Source organism: Aythya ferina, assembly GCF_964211825.1.
Source record: "Aythya ferina genome assembly, chromosome: 1".
Classification (NCBI taxonomy): domain Eukaryota; kingdom Metazoa; phylum Chordata; class Aves; order Anseriformes; family Anatidae; genus Aythya; species Aythya ferina.
In genome coordinates, this window is record NC_140296.1 from 29,376,902 (window position 1) to 29,402,925 (window position 26,024).

At 38.9% G+C, this 26,024-nt stretch overlaps 1 protein-coding gene and 1 long non-coding RNA gene across 3 annotated transcripts in view; one reads left to right on the forward strand and one right to left on the reverse strand.

Annotated features, from left to right (window-relative positions):
- RB1 (RB transcriptional corepressor 1) overlaps positions 1-26,024 on the reverse strand; it is a 78,690-nt gene that overhangs the window by 37,217 nt on the left and 15,449 nt on the right. For both annotated transcript variants that reach the window (XM_084529581.1, XM_084529582.1), the window contains 10 exons: positions 24,013-24,161; positions 23,160-23,237; positions 20,490-20,599; positions 19,038-19,115; positions 15,331-15,418; positions 14,521-14,637; positions 13,736-13,792; positions 13,627-13,658; positions 13,472-13,548; positions 13,063-13,265 (listed from right to left, as the gene is read on the reverse strand). In XM_084529581.1, the coding sequence (XP_084385707.1) occupies positions 13,063-13,265; positions 13,472-13,548; positions 13,627-13,658; positions 13,736-13,792; positions 14,521-14,637; positions 15,331-15,418; positions 19,038-19,115; positions 20,490-20,599; positions 23,160-23,237; positions 24,013-24,161 (989 nt within the window). The remainder of the gene's footprint in view (positions 1-13,062; positions 13,266-13,471; positions 13,549-13,626; positions 13,659-13,735; positions 13,793-14,520; positions 14,638-15,330; positions 15,419-19,037; positions 19,116-20,489; positions 20,600-23,159; positions 23,238-24,012; positions 24,162-26,024) is intronic.
- LOC311441554 lies at positions 388-4,430 on the forward strand. The gene is made up of 2 exons (XR_014696045.1): positions 388-649; positions 1,161-4,430. It is a non-coding gene; the product is annotated as an uncharacterized lncRNA (long non-coding RNA).

The window sequence follows — 26,024 nt, forward strand, 5'->3', positions numbered from 1 at the left end:
TAAATAAGTACTTAAAAGGTAGAAAAAACAAGTGTTGTTTTTTCCCTCCCCAAGGACGATGAAGTGAAGAACTGAATTAAAATGCAGTTATATTTTAGATTTATGGCAGTCAATTGCACCACAGATGGAGTACTCTAACTGAAGCACTTTTACTTCAGGGCACTACATGGAAGAATGACTTGATGTTGGAGAAAATGCATATTGGGCTATTAGAGTATATGATGTATTGTCCGATCACATTTACTTCTTCCGCAATACTTTTGCCTAACTGTTACAAGTCAATTTTACATTGAATACTACTACTGGAAAACTTGAGTTACCCAGGCCACTAGAAATTGATAGACTTAAAATCCTACTAAATTAGAAATTCATTCTCTGTACAGTTCAAAAGTTGGATACACATCTGTTTAAGAGCCTGTTTAGCATTTGGAATGGTAAAAAAGCTTTTTGTTGTCAGTATTTGCAGTCAGTTCTACCCTTCACATACGCTCTTCAGTTGATAAACTTCAGGGTTTCCTTTCTTAATTGCTCTGAGAAGAGATGCTGCATTTCAACAACCACGTGGAAGCATCCACCATCAGTGACAGGGATGACTGCCCAGGTGCCAACGCTGACACTCATGGTACAGAGCAAGGAGTATGACAAGGAGGTGAATTTTATACACAGCTTGTTTGTTTTGAGGGTGAAGGGCATTTAATCATCTCCTTCCTGATCCCCTCCAAAGATTTTAAAGCTCTTGGGCTCCACGTCTAGACTACAGCTCGTGCCACGCGTGGCAGCGACACCCTGTCCAGTAGCATCCCTGCACTGCAGCCACGAGCACTGCTGGAGCCTCACCCTGGTAGAAGGATGCTGCTCCTGCTGAGATTACAGAACTACCCCAAAAAAATCACTGGACTTATAAAAGCAGAACAAGATGATGAAAGTTATGTGTTTGGGTGCTGCCCTTTGAACCAGACTTTCCTCTTCGTTCAGAAAGCCTAGGGAAGCATCAAGAGTGGGTTTTTTCTGCCTCGCACTCGCTCTCTGGGGCAGCAGCTTCTGCTTTTTGCCCTAGCACAGCACAGCAGCTTTCCCACCAGTTAACAGCCTGCTACCTCAAAACTGTGTGAAAAGGCTTTGAGTTTTTAATTACCAAACATACTTCACTCTTGCCACAGGAAAAGAAAAAGATAGAAGAGGAACATCTGTAATTCAGAGAATCTCTGACTTGAGAAATTCCTGATCTGAGCAGTTCAGAAGAAGGGAAGCAAACGTGTACCTCCCAGAAAAAGCTGATAGAAAACCAAACTCCCAGCTTATCAGGACCAGAGGAGGTTTTCTCCTCCTTTTACAGCTCTACAAGGAGATTAACCTGGAGAACCATGGATGGAGCAACACTTCCACTCTCCTGAGTGCACTCAGGCTGTACTCCTTCAGTCTAATCCTGTTTTTGATACCAAATCTGCTGTCTCTCTGGCAACAGCTAATGCCAAAACTTAAATCTAGATGAGGAGAAAGTGATGCCTAGGCATCTTAAATAAAAATGTCTTACGATGTCCAAGCTCCTGAGCATCTGACAATGCACTGCATCCAGTACCTGCTAAAGTGCATTATTTTTACTCATGTGGCTACGCAGAGGTTTAGGAGTCCATTTTTTAGGACTGTAACTTGCAGATTCCTTCTTTGTATTTAGTTACTTCGTCTACAGAGTGCAGATACTACCTACTTACCCAGATAATAAAAGCAGTGAAAATTTAGTTAACTTCAAGTCTTTGTGGATCAAAAACAAGGCAGGCAGCAGCTGCTAAGCAGATAGTGAACAATCTGCTCCAAAAGACAGGGAAAAAAAAAATCTATCAAAAATCTGATTTACTTCAACTTATTACTTAAATATAAGATTTCCCGTTTGAAACTTAATATTCAGCTTGAAATCTAAATTTCTGGTTTTCTGAGGAACAGAATAGGAATAAGAGTTTGTCTCCTTTGCTATACACATCTTTGACATCCCAAGAAATGTAGAACTAATACCAAGTCAGGCTTATATTTTTCATCAAGAAGTGCTTAAAAACATAGAAGATTCCTTAGGGAAGTGAGAAATCCTAAACTGGAGTCAACACCCAACCTTTTATTTCTTAAGTAACTTCAGTCTTAGCAATGCAGCTGGAGAAAGAGCTCGTTAGAGCAAGCAGGAGATAGGAATGGCTGCACTGGGTCAAAGCCCAGACAGGCACCTAATCTACAATTGTGCTCCTCCAACAGTGGCCAAAGCTGGATGTCTGGGGAAGAAGATAACAGCAGGAGGGGCATGCACGGCTTCCCCTCTTCATCACTTGTATCTCAGACTGTCTAGGTCAAATGTGTTTGTGTGTTCAGTAACACGAACATTTTTTCTTCTCTGAGCTTGTCCTGCCTCCCTTTGAACTCATGTCAGCTTTTAATATCCACAAGACTCTGCAGCAAAATGTTCACCTTCTGTGTATGTGGTAGGAAACAAACCAAACCAAAAACCCTTTTGTTTTAAATCCACTGGCTTCATTCCTGCCTCCTTTGGAAGAGGCAAGGACCATTTGATTGCCATGCTGCCTTTCTGTATCAGTCCTCCATCACCTCTAGCAAGTAGGTGATTTTCATTTGCAACTTCAACCAGCATCATAGCCAAAAGTAAGATCTTCAGAATTACATAAAGACGTCCTGTAAAATCACAGTTAAACCAGTGAGGGCCACTTCGAGACCAGTCATTTCAAAAACCTCACTTGAGCATGGTAAAGCCTGGCATTATGCATTCTTCCAAGTTCATTTTCAGGAGTTTTACCAATGAAAAGCAATTCATTCATACTTTTCCAGCAGTAATATATTATAGGGTCCTTGCACCCTACCAGAGTATCATCATTTATACCTCGGTAAAAATTAATATTTAAGCGTCACTGACCAAATGCAACAGGATGCATTTGAGAGCTAGAGCAAAATGTAAATTAAAAATAAATCTGAGTTATAAATACCTGGGCTGCATTTAATTATCCGATTATCAGACTGTTGATAGAAACTTCAGTATAAATACAATCAACAATCCCTGAATTAGCACATTTTCAGAACACACTCAAGAGAGCTCATTAAAGAAAGGTACTAAGTTAGAAAGCCGTGCTCGCAGTCTAGTGCTTCTGCAAGAAGTTGGAATTAGAGGACTAGAACAAACCTCTCTGCTTTGACAGCAAAGCACTGCCTAGCCTTTCACATTTATCATCTCTCTCCCACCCCCAAGTTCCTGTTACACAATTGTTTATAAAACAAGCTCTGTTTTTCCTGAAAGCTGAACTTATCACAAAATTAAAACCAAGAAAATACACCCTGTAAACATCTTTTTTCTATAAAGCCTGCTATTTTGTTGGAAGAGAAAATTCCAGAACTGAGATTTCATGTTTTTGCTATTTAACAAGAACTCAGTTTGAACACAAAAATCAAAGCACGAGGAATAACAAAGGAAGGCCTTCAGTGGTAACTTCCCGGCTTTTTATCAAGAAGCAATTCTTTTAAAGGATAACTTCCCACACACACAGCTTTAAGACATGCCCTACCTTCATCCTTCATAAATAGCAGTCGCTGCCCTGAAGAAATAAAGTCTTAAATAACAACGCCAGCAACAGGAGGTACCAGAAATTAATGCTGTTATCTTGGGAACAGAATCAAGTGTACTTCATGGGAAAACAGTGCCAGTCCCATTCTTCTGCTTTTCAGTGAAATTCTGCAAAAATTTCTTTATAAGAGGAAGTCAGTTGTAAGTTTTCACCCACCTGTAAAGTTATGCCATGTTAGATCTATTGATTTTTAGAAGTTTGTCCTTGCAAGCTCTTTAAAAAAGAAATATTAATGTAATAAAAATTGGGGGAAAAAAATCCAGGGTGCTAAGGAGCGATGGTGGAATAGTTTACTATTCTTCGCAGCATCAAGAACTACGTTTGACTTAAGTTATAACTACCTATAATAGAAGCTCTGATGTTTTCATTAAGTAATGAAGCGTACACAGCGCTGAAGATCTAATAGAGAAATTAGTTAAATTTATAGCAAGATATGACAACGAATTGAGAATAAAGTATAAGAGTATCTGCATTTTTAGCCTGAACAATAATATCTTCCATTAATGAAATCAAATTCCAAAAAACTGTGTTTGCTCATTTACAGAAGTTAAAGTTTCTTTCTTTAACATTTCCATTGTCCTCTCTACTGCATGCTCACGTTGTGTTTCACATGTTCCTGTACATGGTTCAGTGTAAAAGAAACCCAAGACATTCATATATACATGCAATAACTTAATGCAAATGCAACAGGTGGAAAGAAAACCCACTTCTAATGGCACATAATTTGGTGGTTGGGGTTGGACAGGGTACTGTTAGCCCTTTGAGAGCTTAAAAACCGAGCACAGAACTAAAAAAAACATTTGAATGTTTCTTCAACACCCGACTTTGCTTACTAATGGAAACAATTCTATCTTCCATAGAAAAGCTAACTCCAGAATGGCTCAAATAATAAATCAGGAAAGGAGGAGCAATGTAAGCCGCTGACAACTGTTGTGGACCATAGGTCACATAAAACGTGCAAGCCAAGTGTTGTTTCACTAGAAAGATTTACACAACTACGAAGTTCGAGAGCATAATCCTATCCAAGACAGGAGCAGCAGGGATACAGCTGCTGAATTTAACCCATGGATTATTTCCTTTTGCATTTAAGGTGACAGCTCCACTGAATTTGCCCCCCAGTTTAGACAGATTTCACAAACTGAAACAACTATAAAGCTCCCTGAATATAAATATATATATATATATATATCTCCTTGAATTTTAATATATTTTTTCCTTATGTGCAACCTTTAGAAATCCCTATTAAGTGTTTGTAGTACAGATACTGCAATGCTGCAGAACAACGGGCTTTTAGTGCATACTACCTAGTAGGACTGAAAACGAGAGTCCTACAGCCACAGGATGGCCACTGAAATACAGAATACCACAAATCAAAAAAGCAGGAATTCCCAGAAAATCATTTCACTATTGTTTGATAAAAATGTTACTGATCATCAAAGCAACCTTAAGGGAAGAAACACTAAAAACTACGGGATTGTGTTAACCAAGATCCATTTCTGTGCCTAAACCCATATTGGGACCAGAGGAGACACAGTGAGGTATTTTTACATTGCAACCAGTGTAGCTTGCAAAGGTCAGAGGCTACGAACAGCTCACTATTAGAGCTGCAGAGACCATGTTGCTTTTGTAACCACAGGGGTACGCAGCTTGTTCAAGTACCTAAGTCAGAGGCCTCTGCTTAAACAGAAACCACAAGTGTCCCTAAGTGAGAAACACGGCCCCAAACACCACCTACAGCAAAGCCAGGCGTCATAACAAACCACATTTTATTAACATACCCTTCGTGCTGAACAGAAAGGGAAACAGTTATGAAGACTGAGCGGATGATTCACTTCTACTAACCTTAATGGGCTAATGTTTAGGGTGGTCATCTAGTTTAGGGCGGTCATTGAGACCAGAGTTCTCCTCTTTATAGTCAGTGTGAAGAGATACCTTCAGAAAAATAATGATCCCATCATACGACACCTGCTTAAGATAAACAGAATGAAAAGCTTTCTCCAAGTGCAGCTATCTCTCAAGTATAAAGCAATCCTAAACACTGAAACTTCGAAGGATTCATCTGCCCCCACTAAGAGAACCTCTACATGTTAAAGCAGTAAATGAAGTGCAGAACAAACCCTTACTGAAGAATGGCATCCAATTTTCTCAAACTGAAAATGCTGCCGAGCTGCTGTGTCTTAGGTAATCCCTTTGGTCATGTCTGCACTTGAATCGCAACAGCATCTTAAGGGTTGGGCTGCCCTGGCATAACTGAAACAGATAAATCTTAATACATAACCAATACCTTACAACCCTAGCGAGTGTTTTTGCACCCTTTATCAGTGCTTATCAAGAGGTGAGCACATCACCAATAGAGACAAAAGCAGAAAACACGGGACCTCTGCTTTACACAGTCTGTTTTCTCTACTAGTAGCCTAGAGGATTTGGGTGGATGGTAACACCCAAGCACAGGTAACAGCTTGAGTCGGCCTGATGACAAATAGGAGTGGCAGGGAAGATTTTCAAAGTGCAGATGCTGGAGGAAAGACTTCAGTAGTCTTCCTGGTTCATCAGAGTGCTTTCAGCTGCTAAGGCAGGTAAAGGTTTTGGAGCTCAAAAAAACAGTACAAGTCCTACTAAAGGCAACTCAGACTACTAGAAAGTTGAGAGAAGCACTTTTAAATATGTTTATGTAAATATATTTTATTTATACATCTATTTAAAAGATTTTTATGCATATGCCCAAGCTAAGAAAGTATATATCTTTATGTGCGTATACCATATAGTAGCATAAACACAAAGCAATCATCTTACAGACTTCTAAGAACGTGCTTAGTATCGTAAAGGCAGGAATTTAAAAGCTGCCTTTTGGTTTAAAACCTGTAATTTAGAAGGCTTTCCAGGCACAGTTGTGACAAATGAAGGGTCAGGGCTCATTCTTAACCCTGACAAAAAAAGCACACGCAGCATAACCGGTGTGGTTCTTCAGCATTGTCACGCAAACCAGCAGCCATGGCAGTGACCCGATCACACACGCTCATGATGCAAGAGAAATATATTTAGTATGTACAGACAGAAAACCTCAAATCAACTCTCAGTTCCTCCTTTCAGGTTAAAGCTGCACCCTCCTAACATTTTAAAAGGGAGCATAAGTGCGTGGAATGGCATGATTTGGTGATGCTTAGCACACGGTGTGACCTTTAGGAAAGGCAATTCAGAGCTAGAAGTCACTGACCACTGTAACATCCACACTGAGACTGGGTCTGAGGCACCTAAAATCCAAAAGGTGGCAGCAGATTGGGGATGTCTGCAAGATTTCACGAGGTGCCTACCTTTACACCAGTAAAACTCCCTTAAATCAGCCCTCTCCTGCCAGTCGGCATGCCTGCAGCACTGCCACTGTGGGTAGGCCAAGCGTTTCTTGTGCCTACAGCACAATTTCAGGATTCCCATATCTAAATCCTTTGAAAGGCAAAATTTAGTAGACATGAAAAGAGTCCTGAAGAGAGCATGTCTGCCCTATGCTGGATTTGTCGAGAGAAACCGGCTGCTGTGTAGCCACACATTGTGACTCCTGGAGCCTGGAGGAGAGAAAGTAAGAGGAGGGCTGACTCACTTGCCAGCACTGAAGTCACTCCCGTGGCTGAGCCCACGATTACGGGGCCGTAGCCGTTCACAGGACGAGCCACGGCCTGTCCTAAGGCCCTGGGGGCAAGCAGCAAAGCACAGCTTGCACTCACAGGGCCAGAGCTTCCTCACCTACTAATCCACAGCAGCAGCTGGAAATAGTCCGTGACCTGCATCACGCCCCACGCCTTGCCCAGGCGCTGTCCCAAAGAGCTCCAAAAAAGGCCCAAACAAGCCAGGGAACACGTTATGAGCAAGAAAGAGACATTTGTTGGGCAGTACTCAAGCCTGCACCACTGTCCCTTTTAGGCTGGCAGCATACACACAGCCCCAAATTCTAATCCTTGGCACCTGGCCTTGCTTGGCTGCCTATCAGCCAAGTTTTAGGGTCATTCTTCTAATACAGCAGTACGCGACTTACCCAGTAACTTTTTGTGTGTTTTGGTGGAAGGACCATACCTACCCCTCCTTCTAGTTTTAAAGGCAATGTCTTGAGACAACCAAGTCAAAGAGAGAGCTTCTTAACTGCACGTAGACACCTACCTCCAGAAGAGATTCAGGTCTTCAGACAAACCTAACAGAAAACACTCCCAAGAAGGTCACACACCACCAGACAACACTCACCTGCATTCCTAGGTGCTTAATTCCTCCTTACGGGGAGCACAGAAACCTAACCTAAAATTGTATGCTGCATCCAAGGGAGCAGGCAGCAAGCACTTGAGCATGGGGAGCTCCACAATAACCATGTCCCTGTACAATCAAAGACCAGGGGGCTACATATTGAGCTTGTGCTTTACCAAATACTAAGGAGTACCTGACCTGCAACTCTGCACAGCTTCTCTAAGTGTTTAAGCAAATCTCAGGCATGCTTATTTAATATTTTCCTCCTTACTGCATGATCAAAGAAGGTTTGCTGTTATTCCGGCTCAGGGAGTCTGTCGTATTTGTGCAGTAAATATATTCTTTGGGAACGCATTGTTTTCTTCTGGAAGGTATTTCTGCCACAATGAGCTGCATAAATTAAAACCAACAGTAGTCTCTGCTGTGGGATGAGGCAGCTGAGCACAAACATGAGCTACACATTTAGTTGACGAAGATATGCTGCAAACACTGAGTTATATTCAGTGATACATGACAAAAGAGCACTGCAGATCTCATCACAAATGTTTAATTGACAACATAAAGTACAGAGGAGGAGTTGATGAAGGAGAAGCATTGCAGAGCACAGTTTAGACAACACTACATGGATGAAGTCACAGATCGAACTGTGGGTTAGGACAAAGCAAAATACACTTGCCTCCTTCAGACAGCACTTTAACCAAAGAGAAATACCCTTGAAGAGACCTTTATCTTGCATCAGTCATTCCAACATTGTAATGCCTGTCAATATTGGCTCTCCTCCTTCCTTTAAGAAATATAAACACCAATTAGGACAGGAAGTGCTAAAGAGCAACACAGCCAGTGAGGGCTGCGGTGTCAACACCTGCAGTGCAGTCATCTGTCTCAGACAAACACACCCACACCAAAACCTAGCAGACCAGATCACCGCAAATTTGCAGACTTCAGACTGAACTAACTCCATTCAGCCCAGCGCACAGGGGTAGAGCCACTGTACTTCCCCATTTCCTTTTGGGTGCTGCGGGGCTGCAGCTGCTCCCACTCCTGTGAACTGCAGAAGCTACCAGGTAGCCTTTTAAAACCCCAGTCCTGTGTGGATTACCCTTTGGACTCCTCTTACTCATGAGGACTCACTTAAGTATGACTTCAAGGATGCCAAATGTGATGCAAAACGGGAACGGTCTGTACTCTTTACCTACTGTACATGTGAAAAGGCATTTATAGGAATCACAGTTCCTGCAGGGGACTAAAAGGAACCTAATACCTTGCCTGGCCCTCCTTCTTCATGGCTGTGAGGCAGGGAAACAACTGGATCGATTTGCAGGTATGAATAACAGGACGGACACTCCACAGGTATTTTCTTGATATTTTCTTCAATGACTCAGGAAAAAAAAAAAAAATCGTAAAGACACAATTCAGGTAGTACAGAGGTTTTGCTCCTGAAATAGATTGTGAAAACTGACAGACTTTGGTTTACTGGCACCGAAAGTCTGCTCTTCCCTGGTTCTTCCCAACACACAGCAGCAAGCAGCAACGTTTCAGCCAAACACGTGGCACAGCAGCTGACAAGGGAAACTCAAAAATTTGCAAATGTGTTCACATAACCTTCATTTAAGATATTCAAAATAATTCCTTTTTTTGACTGGCTATTAGAAAGAGAGATTTGACAAAAAAGGCTGAGTGTGAACTCCTGGGCTGGCAGACCGTGGGCTATCCCTTTTTCATAGGAAATGGACTTTATCATCTGTTCCAAGGTTTAAGTTATATTTATATAGATATGATAAAAATTAATCAATGACTTCAGATACCTTTATTTTTAAAGTAACTTTAGTCCCTTTAATTGAAGTTATCAAATTAAAATGGTGCTTAAATACTTCGAGATGAAGCACACATGCTCTGCAGTTGAATATAGACGTATAGGTAGTATGGTATGTATAGATAGTGTAGTATTCTTTTACTTTATGAATAAAAATATGCAGTGTTGGTATTATGAATGTATTCCAAATTCACCTTCACATAATCTGCAAAATTGCTTATTGATGGAAAGTAGAGAATATTTCTTTTCTGTGCTGCTGCACAGCCTTTCTTTATTTTATCCCCTCTTCCTTTTCCCTCTAATTAAATTATCCTTATCTAAACACATGAGTTTTGTTTTGTTTTTTCCTTTCTTTCCAGCATATTTTCTTCGCCCACTCTTCTGAGGAGGGGGAGTGAGAGAGCAGTTGTGGCAGAGTTCAGCTGCCCAGCAGGGCAAAGCCACCACAGCTAGAGGCAAGGATGACCTAGAAAAGTTTCATCTGCCTCCTAAAGTACAAATGACTAAATCAGCTAGCAATGCAAAAAGCAATAAACATACTCAATGACTAGCAAAGGAGTGATGTATTATCTTCCAACACCAGTAAGAAACAATCTTTCACATTCATTCGATACAGCCTCCAAAGTCAGATAAAGGTCAGATGGGCTCTTAAGATTTTTCTTCAGCGAAATTATGCAAGGCGTTTTTCCTCATAAAAGCTCTGTGACAAGTAAAACTACAATAAATTCAGCTATTCTGTTCAATTTCTCCGTCCCTTTGAATTTCACATTGCAGTCCTGCTTCCAAAAAGCAATCAGGAAAATGAGGAAAGCTCGGAGAAAGACAAGACGATCCACCTGACTTTCCAAAGAGCAGACAAACCTTGTAATGGATTGTTTCACCTCTGCGGAAAAGTAAGAACTAGATGAAAATATATAATTTGTTTTTTTTTGCATGATACATACTTTTCTTCAGAGTATAACACTTCTCTAAAAAGTACATTAAGCATATTAGAGGAACTTCAACCTAAAGAGGTTACACTTAGGCTAAAGAGTTGCACTTTTCATACTAGAATCACAGGATATTCCAAGGTAAAATGGACCCACAACGATCAAATCCAATCCCTTGGCTCCACAAAGGACCACCCAAAAATCAGACCATGTGTCTGAAACCATTGTGCAAACGCTTCTTGAACTCCAGCAGGCTCAGTGCCTTGACCACTGCCCTGCGGAGCCTGTCCCAGTACCCGACCACCCTCTGGTGGAAAAAGCCTTTTGTCAACACTGCTGACATTTCACTACTTCTGGTCCCCGAGCCACCACTCTCCTGGTTACAGAATCACAGAATGGTTTGGGTTGGAACTACATTTTCTTTAAGGTCCCTTCCAAGCCCCTGCCATACCTTCCACTACACCAGGTTGCTCCAAAGGTTTCTTATTCTGTGTGTAGGATATGTGTAGGCTGGTTAAAACTTGCAGCCTTAAGGGCACCTGTAGCTCCAAACAGGGTTCAGGTACTCACTTTTTTGTCTGTACTCTTCATAGCACTAAAATGCTAAAGTAGAGAGCATTCTTTGAATTATATTGAGAATTTTACTTCCCTTTAAGCTACTAAATACCTGCAAGAATTAAACTGTTTATTCAAATTACAATGGATGAGGAAGACAGGGATGGACAGCAATACTGGGAAAATGGGTAACTGTTACAAGTCCTACAAGGAGGCAACGGAGACCAATTCAAAGTCACAATATAGCTGCATTCTCCTGTTGCAACCAGCCCATAGCTGGTTGCCAGCACTGGCTTCCCTCAGCTTTTGAGAGCCTCGCTGTGCCCTCTAGTGATGAGCCTGCCAGCAACAAAAAGGAGGGACAATAGAAGACTGAACTGAGCATCCTGAGCTCCTGGAGATCCAGATGAGATTATCTGGATGTTATTCTTGGGTAGAAATTGGTAGGTAAAGGCTTGTTACTGATCAGTAAGTGGTTTGCATTAGGTAGCAGAAGCCAATTTCTGCTCTTTGTCCTCCAAAGGATAAAAATTCTGAAACAAACACTCTTTAAACATTTCAAAAATGGCACAAGTAATGTGCTTCACCTTCCCTGTTGCTATAAGCTCTGGTACAAGACTCTCAAGCCTTCAAGTGCTTTCAGGCAATCTTTTTCAAAGAAAAGCAAAACCACAAAGAAATGCGTACAGCAGTGGAGACATCATACCAAGACATCATACAAACACGCCAAAGCATTACAGAGGAAAAATATTGCACTCTGGTACATCAGCTACAGCACTGCACCAGCAATGCTGGGGTGATGAGCATGAATCTCAAGGCACAAATTGTGGTTTGCTAATGCAACAGGTCACCTTCATAACAGGACACATTCAGAGAGCTGCCTGACTCATGCCCGTTGACTCTGTTGGCAATGAAATCAAGGAAAATGGGCTGGTTGGTATTAAGAGGTCAACCAGACTCAGCTTGAAGCATGGTAATTATTGCCCTATAATGCTGAGGCCAGTGTGCTTCTCCTGAGCTAGGAACCTGAGCCCAAGATGCAGCTCCAGTGGTTCTGACACAATGCTACAGGCTCTTTATGGGAGCATGACCCCACAGCCTGGTAAAATATCACCAGTATGAGAAAATTCAAGAAAATTGTTAGCTTTTCAAGCTTAAGTCGTACACAGAAAACCATACACAGACTTGCTTCACAATTGCAGTATCATATTGGATAAGGCATATTGTGTTTTTAGATTTCCCAGAACTACAAGGTAACCAAGTAGATTCTTACACGGTCACTGTGCTTCCTGGTCAAAATTAGCAGTCTTTATATATAGCAGTCCTCTTTTGTCACATTAATAGCATATTTTTGGTTTAAAAGTAACACGGAATATAAGGAGACAGCGGTCAGTTTACTGAGATCCAGCCTCAGAAGCATAACCCAACCTGCCAGCCTGGTTTTTATGGCCTTCAAAAAATACCCAAGGAATTGAAGTGCCGAGTACAACGTGAATCAGAATTGTAAGTACTATTAACAACCACATCAGAGGCACAGAACTAAGGCCGCCACGTCGAGTAGGAATTAAAACTGGATAAAACAACAGCATACATATAAAAGCACAGAATGCATTGCATTGCCTATTGCCACCAAGATTGCATTTAAGAATATTACCCTTCATATCCATGGTAGACTGGTAAAAGATGTTGGATTACCATCACCTAAATGAGAAAAACTATCAGAAAAGCTCTGTCACTTTCTCTGATATAACCTTTTTTCCAAAGCCTGAAGACATGCTAAGACTAAACTTGTTTAGCTCTTGTATTACTAGCAAAATAAACTACATCTCAGCAAGACAACAACTTATTTTATAGAGTTGAGTGTGATCCTTTTCTCTAAATACACATTATACAAGGATAGATACTACTTGAAAGCATTACTTACAGATTGCCAAGCAAGAGATTCCATAATGCGATGTTCGCAGCGTTCTAGATGCTTTATCATGTCCCTTGTTAGGCTTGGCTCCACTTTAATAAAACTTTCAATCACCTTGTAGAAGTCAAAAGCTTTTAAATCAAATACATTGAGAATCCACGGGAAAGACAAGTCTGTTTCAGCACTGCTACCATCACTTTGTGAAGCAGTTCCTACAAGGAAGACAGATTAGTATTACGAGGAGTGCTACGTTCTTTCACTTCTGTTACATCTCTTTTTGTGTTTATTGAATCATTGCCAGTTTGGAAATTTCAGCAACCACTCTTTTCTTGCTATTTACTGTATTTTATGTATTAGAACAAATAGCCAAAATTATCGATACGTAAAAATGCTCTTTGGCACTTTCGATTCAACTTACTGACATACGTAGACATGACAACTTCAAGAGCACATGCCAGAAGAGATGTGTGGAAGATGTTATCGTTCAGCAGTTTGCTAAGGGAAAAAAGAAGTCATTATTACTTGCCTTAACACTAAAATAGTGGATAATAATAGTGAGTTATGGACACATACCTGAAATTGTGCACTGAAAGGCGCTGTTCTTCCTGAAATGCATAAATCAAGCTTGTGATTCTTTCTGGAATTTGGACACGCAATACCAAGTTACAAGTACTAAACTTACCGACTTCAGCATAGACTCCATCACTCTGTAATACAGCCGTACCCCAAGTACATATCTCTATTAAAAGAGAAAAAAAATATTACAATTAGTTCTTAACAAAACTACATCAGGCAGACTCATGTTTTATTGATTTAGAACATTTTTTTTTTCCTTTTTGTTTTGCAGTTTTGATTGTTTTTTGGTTTTCTTTTTGGAAGTGATAATATAAAGATCTCATTTTCCTCAGCTCCAATTGCCAATAGTACTGGAAAAGCCTCAAAGGCTACTAAGGGTTTGTGACCACCTCAACCACACTAATACCAATGTTTATGTCAAGTCATGGCTAATAAGATAAACAGCAGCGCTGACAGAAAATATAGAGTACAAACTTGGTTGTATTTGCTTTCCAAAGATCCTTGTTTTTACAAGGCACAGCTGGCCTACTGATTTTATAAGGAAGCAAGTCACTTTGCATAGTTTTAGGCTCAGTTACCTAAATGAATGCAAGTATACCTTTCACTAAATGCATTCTGCCCAGCAATTTTCTTATTTTCCATTAAAGTGCTTCTAGCATTCTCCCCCACCCAGCTCCTATTGTTCCTTAAATAGGAAAAGTCACTTGTTAAATATTATCTTTACAGAGCATTAGAAAAAAAAAACACGTCCTTTCCTCAAGTTGAACCGAGTATTATTGCTTCCTAACATTATTAATCTTCACTGGAGGAGGACAGTCGTTAAGTCAGGTCTCATGTTAGCTAGTACCAACAGAGTTCAGATGAGTAATACTCAAACAAAACGTTAGTTACCTGTGAGCCAATTTCAGCGCATCCCTGTCCAACTGCTTCAGCAAATTTCTTTTTGAAGATGTGGCCAAGACTTTCTACTCTTTTCAGGATACTATCCTTAGGGTTCACTGTGCAATTCTAGTAGAGGACAGGAAAGAGCGCAGGGGAAGAAAAGGCAAGGAAAGGCTATTTTACTTCAAAAACATTTTAATGATTTAATCAAATGAGTCCTGCATCGCTTTGTAGCATCTCTTAATCATGTTATCAGCATAAATCAGAGTGGACTATTTAAAAATATTTTATATTAAAAAAATATAAAATATTAAATAGTGGACTATTTAAAAAAATAGAATATACAATATACACATAGTGTTCAACAATTCCCAGTAACTAAACTCCGTTTCTCACATCCATCTAACTGCAATTAATACTAGTAATATGACAACTACCAACTATTTTAGTGTCTTTCAAGCATAAAGTATGGTTAAATTGCTGAATATGGACACGAGACTCTCTGAACACATCCTTCTTCTCTTCCTATGTCTCTTTATACCCTTTTATTTTTCTGATACATAAACTTTTAGTGTAGTAACAGAAAGATTTAAGTACTTACTGTCTCCTAGTACGTATCAGATAAATAGAAATGGTTTCTAAATTAGGAGTTCAAGAGTAATTACATTTAAGCCATCCCAATCAAAATGTACATCTTCCAAAATATTTGTTAATAAAAGAGTTACCGGAACATGTGTGTCAGATCTCAATGAACAAGTTTTAATTGTGTGATAATTCTAACAATCTTCCACAACTGTTTCATCAAGTCACTTCACTTACATTGAAATATGCGATAAGGGTATCAGATGGTTTATCAGCTGCTGAGTTTAGAATCATTATCAGTTGCTGAATTGTATTCATTGCAGCTCTGGAAAAAAAAATAAAAAGCATTGAGGTTGACTCAACAGTTTCCAGAAACTGAACAGCACTTCTGCTAACAAAAAATGTACAATTTTAGTTTTCAACTCAGTTATTAAACAACCTGCTGGGAAAAAAACTGTTGTACTGTGTTAATCATTGTGAATTCTAATAACCTGATTTCTCTAATCATCTCATTATTAGAATTATTGCAATCCATAAGTAAGCAACCAGAAGATAAGTAATAAATAACGAGCACTTCTAAAAGCAATAAGATGATAAAATTGCAATCCCTATATATGAAATTATTCAGTTAAATTAAGCAAAAACCTAACAAATCATTTGGCTTTTGTAAAAAAGAGACTGGTGAACAAAAACAGCTTTTGTTTCAAGTCTTGCAATCACAAGTACAGTAAGAAAAGTGTACTAAAATGGGGTATTTGATATCCATTCACAAGATGATACAGCCTTTCTAACATAAATGCTTAAAAGAAAAGCCACGTTTTTCAAAAGTAGAGCTGCCAATGATCCCATTATTAATAGCATGAGAGCATCTTCTCCAACCCTGGGTGGGAATTAAAAAGTCACATGAAAACTTAAGATTTTTAAGATTTTTATTAAGTTTCTTCCATTTCCAATAGGAAGGTTGTAATTTGCTGAAATCCTAATTCTACTACCTTCTGCATCTGCAGCTAGGTTGGAAGATTTTTGCATTTAAGATCCTTAATTTTTAAACTGTTATGGATGAAGAGGAGGATGTGGACATTAATTTTTCAGTGTTCCTGAGAATTATACGTAGTATAGAAAGTAGAACACTGATTCTTTATTGCCTAAATAAGATCAAAATCTATTACATTTTGTGAAGTGGGATGTATTGAAGTATTGAACTATGACTCCATGTATGATCTTACTGGCTCTTTTTTTTTTTTTTTTAAACAGTCAAATAGTAGAGAAAAAACAAAAAAGCATCAAAACCATCTGCATATATACACAATGCCTAGAACCTTCTTGCTAAAAAGAAATTTAAAAACAATTAATATCCATTGATTTATATCTAATGTCTTCTTAAAAAAAAATAAGTGTAGAAGCTAACTTAAAGTCAACCCAAGTAATACCAGTATCTCAGAAGAGCTATAATTTAAAGAACTAAAAATATTCTTAAGACAAATGCATAGGATGTTGTTTATTCAACAGGTTAAGTATCTTGTTAGGGTAAGTATTTCTCTGAAGATAACAGTTCTCATTTCATCTTCTAAAACTGAAATCCTGATGACAAGCATTTTTCATGACTTTCAGAAGGATCATTATTCTAAGATAATAGGGCACAGCTTTTTCTCAAATTGCACATATTATCCAGGAGGTGACTGAAATACCTGTATTTGGGGAAATAACCAAAATCTTGTCATACAGGACAAGAAGATATATGCACAAGCTAGCACCTAACAGTCCCCATTTCCAACTTCTGGGGACATGATGTAGTGTTCTGCCTTTGTTTGCACAGAACCATGGTGTCCATTACGATCCACTAATATTTGCATGGACTGGTTTATTTCAAGTTCTGTATTAAGCAATACCATTAAGTTTCTATTCTTTTAGAAAGCTTATTGTAATGCTTTTTCACTTAACATCTAAAAAAAAGTTTGATTCCTCCAGTGGTATAGCTATTTTCTGAGTTTATTTTATTGGTTTTCTGCACTGTTTAACCTCAGTTTGGCTTGTATCACTCAAAAAATAAGTCAAAAAAAAATATTTAGTCATAACTGTATAGTCCAAAGACTCATTCTTTATTTTTCAGAAGGCTTGGGAAAATCACTTCTACCAGAAATTCTACTAATGATAATGAAAGGCTTGAAGACAATTGAAAAAATGAAATGAAAACACACAACCTATAATTATGGTGCTCTGAACTACCTGAAATTACACCTATTTTATCTACTGGTTTTATCTGATTTTTACATAATGGACCAGATATAAAACCACTGATGAAAATGATTATATTCTCACCAACTTCAGGGGGCTTAAGAGCAGGTCCTAAACATCTAGCTACAGAAAGAAAACACAAGAAAACTCAAAGTATTAAGTGTAGTGCTTTCATCACAACCTGTAAGGGGATCTACTTAATGCAAGGAGAGTTAACAGTGCACTTAATACTCTGCACTGGAGATCAAAGGTTTACTGCCATCTAGTGACAGATCCGTGCTTTCTGAAAAACAGTTGCTACAGCCAAAATCATTGCTAGTGAATAAGCCACTTGAACTGTCTCAAATGGCAGCAGGTTTGGAAAACTCAGAGAAGCCCCCAAGGCTACATGGAGAGAGTCTGAATCTCTCGCTAGTACTTCTCAGAGTTATTTTAGCACATCTCAAATTTTTAGCAGTGTGGTAGCTTGCTACTCCTGGACTTTATTAATAAAACTTCCATGTCAAGAGTTTTAATCAAGCATCTTTCAGTGTTAAGAGTTGTTTTCTTAATACCAGTATAACCAAGAAGTGGCAGCAACAAGCTGCCAATTTGTGGAAAAAACAGGCTTTGTTGTCAATGACCTTCTCGTTAAATACATTTCAAGTTATAGATGGTCTAGATCCTGATATCACACATTTAGTCAGGGAACCACCAGTCAAGCTGTTGCCTTTATGGCTAAAAAAAAGCATCACTGACAGCTGAAGACTAGAAGTGTAAAACTAAAAGGCACCATTAAGGCAATCAAAGCCTTTCACAGTCACCGGCAATTAAAAGTTCTTTTGTGCACTGATCAGTATCTAATCTCAGCTGCACATCCCCATTCAGTATTTTTATTAAGCTTTTCAGAACCTTACTGGTTAGTTGGCTAAAAACCAATTTCTACACACACTATTTAACAGATTTTGTAGTGGATGCACAAGCCCAGAGTCCAATCCATTCTTTCACAAGCATATAGACACAATAGAGAGGTTTTTTAACAAAAATTAAAATAATTTTTACTCATTTGAGAAAATTGAAGTAGTAATTCAGTATACTTTAAATTTTCACTTCTACAAAATGCTAAAACAAATGGCATTTATATAGCAAGCATGGAAAACGAACTTCACTGTCCAATTTCATTAAACCTGACACCTTCAGAACAACTGCCTGTGCAAACAGTTGTTTGTCCACGTCGCACATGACACTGTGGTGACACAACTGACTGACTCTTGAGCATCCAGGAATTTCTAACACCACTGAGTAAAATCATTCTGCTTTTGCTAAGGAACTCTGTCACACACGGGAAGAACAGTACACACAAATCTCCTTTCCTTTGTTAATCAAAATGAAGCTGGGAGTTTTTTCCTGCACTGGATTGCAGATCAAACAATCTGCAATTAATACCACATTTCTATCATCTCTCCCAATTTTACCAAATAGACCAGAGTATGTTGGCACTCTGAAACATTCATAAAGAAAAGGTTGGTACTACAAAATGTTCATCTTTGCTTATAGAAAGATGACAATACTAGGAAGAAAGCATAATGGGAGAAGAAGTGTGTGTATAAGCGGTTTTGTATCAGGGAAGGAAGCCAAAAAGATCTAGACTTAGACTAATGACAGGAATATGGCAGACAAAAGTATAGTGTGAAAGTGTAAAGAACACAGTTTAAGTGAAAAATTCATACCGAACAGGTGTCTGTGGAAGTATTACATTAATCTCCTCATCTGGATTGTTTTTCCGTGGTGTTCTCTCCAACTGTGAACTACAGAAATAGAAAACAGACTTATGAAGCACACAAGTAATTCAGAAAAGTACATTTTCTATTAAAACTTAAAATTAACCTGCAGAAAAAAATATGGAACAGGTTTTTAAGATTTAGATTTCCAATCATTCCACCTGTTAGAACAACAACATTTATATTGCTAAGGAGATCTGTGAGTAGGTTGTTGGACTAGATGACCCTCAAAGTTCGCTTCCAACTTGATTTTTTTTTTTAAATAGAATTCTATTTATAACAACTTAGTTTTTACGTACGCCTAGAATAGGGCCTGGATGACCCCAGCTCTCCTGTGAGCAGAGGCCGGGAGAGCTGGGACTGCTCAGCCTGGAGAAGAGGAGGCTCAGGGGGATCTCCCCCAGGGCTGGGAATCCCCGCAGGGAGGGGGCAAAGAGGCCGCAGCCAGGCTCTGTTCAGGGGTGCCCAGCGCCAGGCCAGGGGCAGTGGGCACCAAGGGGCAGGCAGGAGGCTCCCTCTGAGCACCAGGCAGCACTTCTGTGCTGGGCGGGCGGCTGAGCACTGGCCCAGGCTGCCCAGAGAGGCTCTGGGGGCTCCTCCTGGCAGAGCGGCACAAGGCGCCTGCACAGGGCCCTGGGCACCCTGCACTGGGTGGTGCTGCTTGAACAGGGCAGTTGAAGATGGCCTCCACGAGTCCCTTCCAACCTCAACGGTTCTGTGATTCTGTATTATGTACAGCTCCGTTTTAACCCAGCTCTAAATGAACGTGTTTTCTAGCATAGGTAAGTCACAGCCTCATACAGTGAGCACACATCAGGTGAAGGTAGAGAAATGTAAATGGTCACATTTTAGAGTACCTGATTATTTTTAGTCATACATCTGCATTATTGAGCAGCACCAGGGAATGTGCCAAGGCACTGGTACTCAACTGTTTAACTGTTGAACTGTCAGTGGCATACAGGCCAGAGGTCAGAATGGGCTCAGGAGCACTCCCAGCAGGCAGCTTATTCATACCACCAGCTGGTGTGAGGAAGAAGTTTGTCAGCAAGGACCCAGCTGGCCCCAGAGCCATAACACATTCTCAGGCACACATAATAAACTAGCATGCGACCTCCTCTTCGCAATTCCTCAGCTGCCACTGGACTAGAGGGACTTGCACAGAGTAAGAATTGGGTTACAAAGTCCATATCATTTTATCTAGATATGTAGCAACTTGTTTTATGATTACTTAAGCTGTAATATAAGGCAAGGTTGGTGACACCAGAAATATCTTAGCTGAACGACAAGCTGAAGAGATCAACAGGATACAGAGATCTCCACTTAAAACAGAGGGCAGGGCAGGGTGGGGGAACAAGCTCACGTTTTCCATTGTAGTACAACAGCAGTAAGAGGAAACATTACCACGCTATGACATCGGGCTGAAGGGTTTCATCATGATCCAGAAACAATCTTGCGTCTATGTCTTTGTTTTTGAGATACAGCTCATTGTATTCTTTTGAGAGAACCTCAACCTCGAAAAAAAACATTGAAAAGTTTTATTTTACAGCAACAAAATTGACAATTTGCTCAATAACATAGGCTAGCACTACCTCATGAATAGAACCGAATACAATGCTGAAAAACTCTAAGAAAATGACCTTGGAACTCATAAAGTCACTTCTTATACAAACAGCTGAAACATACCCAGAGGAAATTTACTGTTCCCGTGTGCAAACAAAGATAATCCTTTATAAAGGGAAAACAATTGGAAGATCATGAGACACTTCTGAAGAAATATAGGTCTTGATACTGTGAAACAGCTAAAAACAGGTGGAGTGGAAGACATAGACCTGCAAATCAAACTAGTGTTTCCAGGCTTTTAAATCTTTCCTTCCAGAAAAAAATAGAAAAATATGTTTTTATGGGCAAGAAACAAAACGTGTGCCTTTCAAACAGCTACTAGACAACCCACAAGGTCCCCATCTCTGCTTGTTTGGAGATGGAAGCTTAAAGATGCAAAGCTTAAACTTTGTTCTAAGTTTTATTATTCATGAATGTTTGTGTTGAAGTAGTTTTTAAGAGACATGCCTAGTTCTACAAAAACAAACCATTATTACATAGCCCACGTTCTTCTTTTTAAAATTACTTCTTTTAAAAGTTTCTTAGTTGATTAGATCCCACAGTGATACAACTTCATTTTGCATGAAAAGTCTGGGAGTTTGAGTGACTAACACTAACTGGAACTCGAAAACTTTTCTTCAGGAAAAGACTGGCAGCAGCCAGTCACCTCAATTATCTCTTCCCTGAGCCCTCAATCATGCTAAATAATGCTGTGCTCAGGCACATTCCAACAAGAAAAAAAAAAAGGCAACAGTGCATACAAAAACAAACTAACCCCGTACCTGTCTCAAGCAAAAGCCGCACGCATCTCTAACACAGCTTTGCTCTTCATCCTCTTTTTATCTTTGCCAAATTTGCACCAAACTGATTTTATGGTTAGAACTTTGAGATTAGGACTATTAAATCCATAGATTATCTTTAGACTTCAATCATTCCTTCAATTTTTTGTTAACAAAACTCATTATCTTTTCATTTTTCATTACCTTCCTAACAGTTTACACGTTCTTTTGTCTGAAGTATTTCAGTATTCTATTAACATTTCTAAGCTTCAGGTTCTTTCAAAAAAAAAAAAAAAAAGCAGCTCTTAGACCAAATGGCTGCACTGTGCTATTTGGGAAGAAATCTTTAGCCAAAAATACAAGTTCTGAATCAGTGTATTCTTTAGTTCATAAAGCTTGACCATCAAGCACGCAAGTGAAGACTGATGAAACAGCAACAGTAAGTCTCAGAAGTTTTGCTTGTTTTGGAAACAACATTAAAGTTTATTAAAAGCTCAGCATTGCTTTGTGTTTGTGTTGGTGTTTTTGTTGTTTTTTATTATTTTATTTTAATGGAAATGAAAGACAATTCAGGTGTCCCATATCATTAGCAATTGTATAAATGAACTTCATTATAATTGACAGTTAGTTGGTTTATATATAAGGATTAACTACCTCTGAAATATACCTGTAAATTATTGCTCTGTTTTTACCACACATCTCATGCAGGTTTCAGTAGAAAGACTCATGTTATAGGTCTTTTCTTCAAATATTTTAAAGGTTTTTATTCAGGAGTATTAGACTATTGTTCTGATACTATGCTTCAAATATGCAGTTGGTTGAGAACCCTCGTTAATTTGAGAATAACCTGTACAATGACCATTAACTCAAAGTTAATACAGGGCTTCTAAGCTGTACACCCCCAAACTTAAAATCTAGAGAGATTGCTGATACAAAACATGTTGCAGTGACCCTGAAATTCAAACTGAAAGGGATTAAGAGATTTAATGGGTCTTGTATTTTATTTCCCACCCAAGATACTTATGAAATTGAAGAGAACATATACTTGGCATACCTGCAGACCTTCAGTCTGACAAACTGCTCATTTTCACAGTGCTCTATCTAACAGAGACACACAGCTAAACCTAGTCTCTAAAGAATGATGGATGTAACTTCTTTGAAAGAAGTTGTCTTGCATGCAATTCTGCAGAGGGACTCTGCTGCATCCAGGCTACAATGAAGTAAGATGAAAGTAATTCTGCAAGGACACAGCAGTGCAAACTCTGCCAGTTGTGAGACTAAGCCTGACCTTGTGGAAATTTCTCACACATGACTACATACATGTCCCAATTATATTAAGGGATGTAACTGAAGATTGTATGCAACCACAGATGGACTTTAGAGTCCTGATATTCTAAATTGTAACTTAAATTAATGGCTTTACCAAGATTATGGATATTCAACTCCGTCATGTTTTGCTTTGAGCGAAACCACTAGCTCAACCTCAGGAAAATCATTTATAAGATTCAAATGCAAATGCTACAGACACCCAATGAATCCCGGAATCCCTGCTAAGCCACATTCCGGAAACGCACTGCATTTTGCTAGATTATTTCACAACAGCCTATCAGAACCTGATCGACATGTAAAGAGAATCTTAAGTAATCTGGCATGAAGTAAAGCACTGCTGTTGATCTTAAGTTATTCCAATTACCTCTGGCAGTCCATTTGAAGCTACAATACCCATGGAATTCAAGAAAGGAATAAAGCTTGTGAAATACACATTTTTGACCTAAAAATAAAAAAAGGAAAAGCATAACATTAGTGATGTATACAGGCAGCCACACATACACTACTTTCGGATCTTTAAGTCAAGAAACTAAATGAGACACTGTTATAACACACTGTAGTGTTTTTTGTTTTTGTTTTTTTAAATAAGGCACCGTGTTTTGTTTTCAATAAAGCAAAAATATAGTTACCTACATATCCAAAACTTAGTTACCTGTAAGCATGCAGCATATAATCCACAGCTGGCATATTAAATGACTAAACTAGGAAAGAATAACACTCCTCCCAACCCTCTTCTGTTTCATCATCTGCTTGGATATTCAAAAAAAAAAAAAAAAAAAAAAAGGTCCTTTTTACACAGGAATAGATTTATCAGGAGAAATAAAGGGGAAGTGGGCTTTTACAATCCCACAAAGAACACTGCATTAGTTGCGTGCATTTTTTCACTGTTGGATAGAGCTTTGAACCCCAGCCCATCAGAGTAGCCCTGCAACCACATTCTGATCAGAGCATGTAGCATGAAACTTGCTTCAGCACATAACTGTATTCTTCACAGTTAAATATCCCCAGTAAAGTTATCACAAATACCATGGGATTTTTTTTTTTTTTTTTTTTTAACTACCTACAAGAGAAACTGCAGAACAGTACAGTACCCTCACTACTGAACTTAAGAGAATCAAATAAGCAGAATTATAGGGATTTTACAGGACTGTTTAAGCAAACGTACATTCCAGATGGGGTTTAGCAGAAGATCTAACATACATTCAAACAGACCTTACCTCATCTAAATTACAATCGTGCTCTTTACAAAGGATTTCAATAACTTTTGTGTCAGTATCAACTTGCTTTGAAGTGCGTGTACTCCTGTTCTGACCTCTTCTTGGAGTTCGAGTTGAACCATTCACAGTCACTGCTGTCACAGCAGACTCTGCAAAGACAGGCAGAACCATCACAAGGTTAGAGTCACCTTAAGAAAAAAGGTAACTTCAGAGATTTAATTATTTATATGACTTTTCAGGCACTTAATTATCTTCCCTTTTCATCTGTTCAGCTGGGTAAGAAACTTTCATTACGGAAAATCTATAGAAAAAGAAAACCAATTTCTAAAATCCTGTATCGGTATTTAGACATTGTTTTTAAAACACTATTCAACACAAAATTTACTAGCATTTTTTGTAAGCAGCATAGAATAAGTAGTAAAGCTAGGAGAGCCTTGCCTTTTAAAGATGAGTACTATTTTTTCTATTTTTATGGAAGTGTGAAATGATGAGCTGAAAGAGTGACTTGACACTTCTGAAGGTTAATGAAGTCACATAGGATGTACGTGCTGGTGGGAACCTGGAGCATGGTTCTACAGAGAATTCTTCCTTTCCCCAAATATCCCAGTCAAACGATCATGAAAAAACAAGTTCACCTCAAAGATATCAAAAACCTGAGCTAAAATGAGGTTAAAACATCTTGTTTTGTTAAGCTCAAAGCAGACAGCCTCAATAGTGTCAGCTTGAAATATCTGAATTATATTAAGGACATGTTAATACAGTTAAATGTTTTAAAACTAATACACCAATCAGTATGATGTTCTCATTTGTACCTCCATTCGCATTTGGTAACTGTTCTATGAGAAAATGCAACAAACGACACTGCTCTGGTGGCTGCATCAATCCCCTTAACTCCTAGCCAATATCATAAAGCTCAGATGAATGGTCTGATTTTGGGGCAGCCCTGTGCAGACCCAGGAGTTGGACTTGATGATCCTTGTGGGTCCCTTCTGTCTCAGGATATTCTATGATGACATTGTTTAAGCACAACGTGAAGCCTCTTGGTCACAAGGACTTGAATAGTATGTTATTTGATAAAGGAAAGAAGCACCGAGTGACAGCCTGAACAGCACCTCTAGCTATCACACAGCCCAAGTCAGAATAACGCTTTACACTTAACAGCTGATACCCATATTTGCCATTTAGACAGAAGTAGTTCTTTTTCAGTGTTTCTTTTTCAAGATGGAACACACACATCCTGTCTTTAATGAAGAGTTTTTTTAATAATGAGCTGCTGGTCTTCATAGTTTCACTACAGATATTTAGTTGTAAAACAACAGAAGCATGAGTAGATTCAGGCTATGAATCCCACTACTTCACCCAAATCCAACACAGGATACACCTATGTAGTATCAAAGACTTTTCTATATACTGAAGCTCCAAATACCTCAGCGTAGCAATTCCATAGCTTGTGGAAGAAAAATATTCAGAGAGAAACAGAAATCTATCGTTCAAAGTTACAAGCAAATGCTTCCTTTCTCTGACTTTGGAGTGGTTTCCCAGGCTTTATATATAAAAATTGAATGTACAAAAAATGTTTGCTGAACACAAGTTTGTTGGTAAGACCATTATGTTTTTTGCTTAAAGTAAGGAAGAACCACTTGCTAATATAGAACAGATGTAATAAAGAAATCTACATTTTTCCTCTCCCATTTTATTTTGAGCTACTACTGCAATCATTTTATCCACCATCTTTTTAGTGTTTGCCTAGTCCTGTGTCTTGCACACTTCAGTTGTCATCATACTGCTATAAATCAGTGAACTGAGAGCACCATCTTCTCCTTTTGTAATTCAAAGCAAACCTACATAATACTACTCAATCATCATCTGCCCAGAATTATTTTACCAAACCAAGACTACTCTTCTTGCAGGCTTCTAAACAACTGGAATGGGCAGAGGGCACAGCAAATGGACAGCAAGAATAGAAAAAAAAACAAAATATTAAATACACTGCTACATTCAAATAATTTAAT